Source organism: Epinephelus moara, chromosome 11, assembly GCF_006386435.1.
Source record: "Epinephelus moara isolate mb chromosome 11, YSFRI_EMoa_1.0, whole genome shotgun sequence".
Taxonomy (NCBI): domain Eukaryota; kingdom Metazoa; phylum Chordata; class Actinopteri; order Perciformes; family Serranidae; genus Epinephelus; species Epinephelus moara.
The window spans coordinates 4,653,897-4,656,648 of record NC_065516.1 but is presented as its reverse complement, the minus strand read 5'-3'; the positions used below and the strand labels follow the sequence as shown (position 1 = coordinate 4,656,648).

The 2,752-nt window shown below is 39.3% G+C and overlaps 1 protein-coding gene across 1 annotated transcript in view; it reads right to left on the bottom strand.

The window, feature by feature from the left end:
* Nucleotides 1–2,752, bottom strand: part of LOC126397591 (melanoma receptor tyrosine-protein kinase-like) — an 88,246-nt gene that overhangs the window by 2,886 nt on the left and 82,608 nt on the right. Inside the window, exons 19-20 of the mRNA XM_050056481.1 lie at nucleotides 2,249–2,347; nucleotides 1,462–1,647 (exon numbers count right to left, since the gene is read on the bottom strand). Of these exons, the coding sequence (XP_049912438.1) occupies nucleotides 1,462–1,647; nucleotides 2,249–2,347 (285 nt within the window). The remainder of the gene's footprint in view (nucleotides 1–1,461; nucleotides 1,648–2,248; nucleotides 2,348–2,752) is intronic.

Sequence of the window (2,752 nt, the reverse complement as noted above, 5' to 3'; positions counted from 1 at the left end):
AGCGTTTGGTTTCTCCCGTAACCCCTGGTTCTCTGATCACACAGTGAGGTAGAAACAGGAGCATCCTGAGCCTAAACTACCAACTCTATTTGATCAGCAACAAAAATATGGTGCCAATTCACCAGAAGCACAGAAAATAAACAGGGCTGTAGATAAATACATTTGTATGGACAGATCTTGTTTCTGGTTGTTATTTATTTTGGGGGGAATTTTTTGTTGTTATCATTGATGTTACTGTTCTGATCTTTATTTAAAAAATGACATGCCTCTTAATTTTTTGCTGCTGTATCGAAAATGGTATCGAGTATTGAATATTTTCCTGGGTATCGATATGGAGTTTGAAATTTTAGTATCATGACAACCCTATGCTGCTGTTATCATTAGTCATACTTCTACTGTTATTATACACATATGATTATTGTCACACATGTATACTATCAGATATTAATATATACTTTCAACATATTGTACCACAGTAGCCGTAATTATTATTATAATATTATTACTTCAATTTATGTTGTTGTAAGCTACTGTTATTACCGTCTGCATCTCTCTCTCTCTCTCTCTCTCTGTCTCATTGTGTCATACAGATTACTGTTAAAGAGACAACAGATAGCATCTTTTCCTAAATATATCGTTATGAAAATAATGTGCGTTGCACAGAGTAGTGGCCACATTAAAATCAGACTATCAGCGTTTACATAGGTTACTTAGTGGCTTTGCAATCTTTGTAATAAGCTTCCGCCACCGGTGCCGAAATTTCGCGGAAAAAATCTGCTTTACGACAGGAAACGCGTCATGTGTTGCAAAACTGGTCGGTCAGCCAATCAGGGACTGGAGCTGGTCCTTATTAGGAGTTGGGCATGAGATAGTTGAGTCACGAGCACAATGGCAGATGGACACAGTTTGGAAACAAGCGAAAAACGGCCTAGCATTTCAAAGGGGAATATTTTAACCATTAACCCTTGTAACTCTGTAACTCTGGGGCAAAGGGCCACTTGATAACAAGGGTCAACGGTACAGTAAAAATAAAAAATGGGATGGAGCCTTAGGGGAGTTGTCAGACACAGACCCACTAATCCAAATCTATTCCACCGTCCGACAGCTCAGAGGGAGTAAACTGGCAGCTTAATGCTGAACAACAAAGATTTCACACTGAGCTCATGACCTTGTTGTTTGTGATTTTCCCAGCACTTTAAAATCCAAGTGAGACTTAAAACAGTCTGAACAGATTAACACTGTCTCAACACACACACGCACACACACAAACACAGTTTCCCACTGTATTCAGGCTAATAGGTCTCAACAGGCTTACAGGAGCTGCAGATAGAGCTGATGCCTCAGGCACAGAACGAGCAAGGAGGGAGATCTTCTTTTTTTTTCTGTGAGCTCATGAGCAGAGGGCTGCAGGTTTGTAGCAGATGATTTACAGTCAGACTGAACCCGTTTATCTGGGCTCACCTTAGCTATCTGGACACACCAGTTGAGCAGCCACTGAGCGCCGATGTGTTCCCTGTGATGCCGGACGTAGTCCAGCAAGCAGCCATACTGCATCAGCTGAGTCACCAGCTGGACTGACGACGTCAGGCAGATTCCCAGAAGACGACACACATGAGGGTGATCCACGCTTGCCATCACATACGCCTCCTGCACACACACACAAACAAGTACGTTGGTGTTGAAACATGTTCAGTAAAACCAGCACAAAGTCCTCAATCACCACAGGACGTCATGAACTGACCATGTAACTGCAGGATGAGGTAAGCAGGAGTCTGGCAGGGATCAAGTTTGATAGATTACTCTCTAAATTTACTTAGATGAGCCTTAAGAATATTTATTTTGTCCATTAATTAAGTGTTTCATACCCTTTAATTATTCATTTTGCTCACTCAGATTAAAATTCAGGTTATCAATGTTTTTTTCTCATGTGGGGACGAGTGATCAAGAAGTGAAAACTAAAGTGTATCCATGTATCTCAATCCAACATCAAATTCAAACAGTTTTATATCCACATTTAAAGGAAAAGGCAAATAATTAAAACCTTTGGGAGCATGATTTCGCAGCCCATAAATGCATAAATAATTAATTTGACTCCACAAATCAGTGATAATCTGGCTGTGTAAGGAGGAAGCAAAGTGAGAAGAAGAAAGATGAACAACAAGCAGAAGGAGAAGAGGAAGAGAACGAGAAAAAATAAGGAGGAAGCAGTGGATGAAAAGAAGAATGAGAATAAAAAGAGGAGTCTTACATCCAGGATTTCTTTGTTGGCTTTAGGTGATGTGGCCTCTCGGAGAACTTTGATGGCTACTGGGATCCTCACATTTTCTCCTTCAGGAATCCACAGACCCTAATAATATTTATTACATTCAATGTAGAAATAACAGGATGATGAACTTTAGAAATATGTTAAAATGATTAAAAAATAAGAATAATGAAAATACAATAGTAGTGCTTAAGTATAGCTGCAAATTAAAAGCAACAATAGATGTAAAAACACACACACACACAATGCATCTGTCTGAGCATTTATACCTCCGACCGCAGCAGAGCGCTGCTGAAAATTATACATTTTGATACATACAGGTGGCTATACATATTGCAACACTCTGTAAAAGTACACCAAAGCATACATTTTCGTTTCCAAATATTTATTTGAAAACTAAACCATTCATACAGTCAATAAAAAAATATTTTGTTAATAATAAAAAACGAATGTAATCTCAACAGTGACCGCGCCAGCCGGCGGGACTGC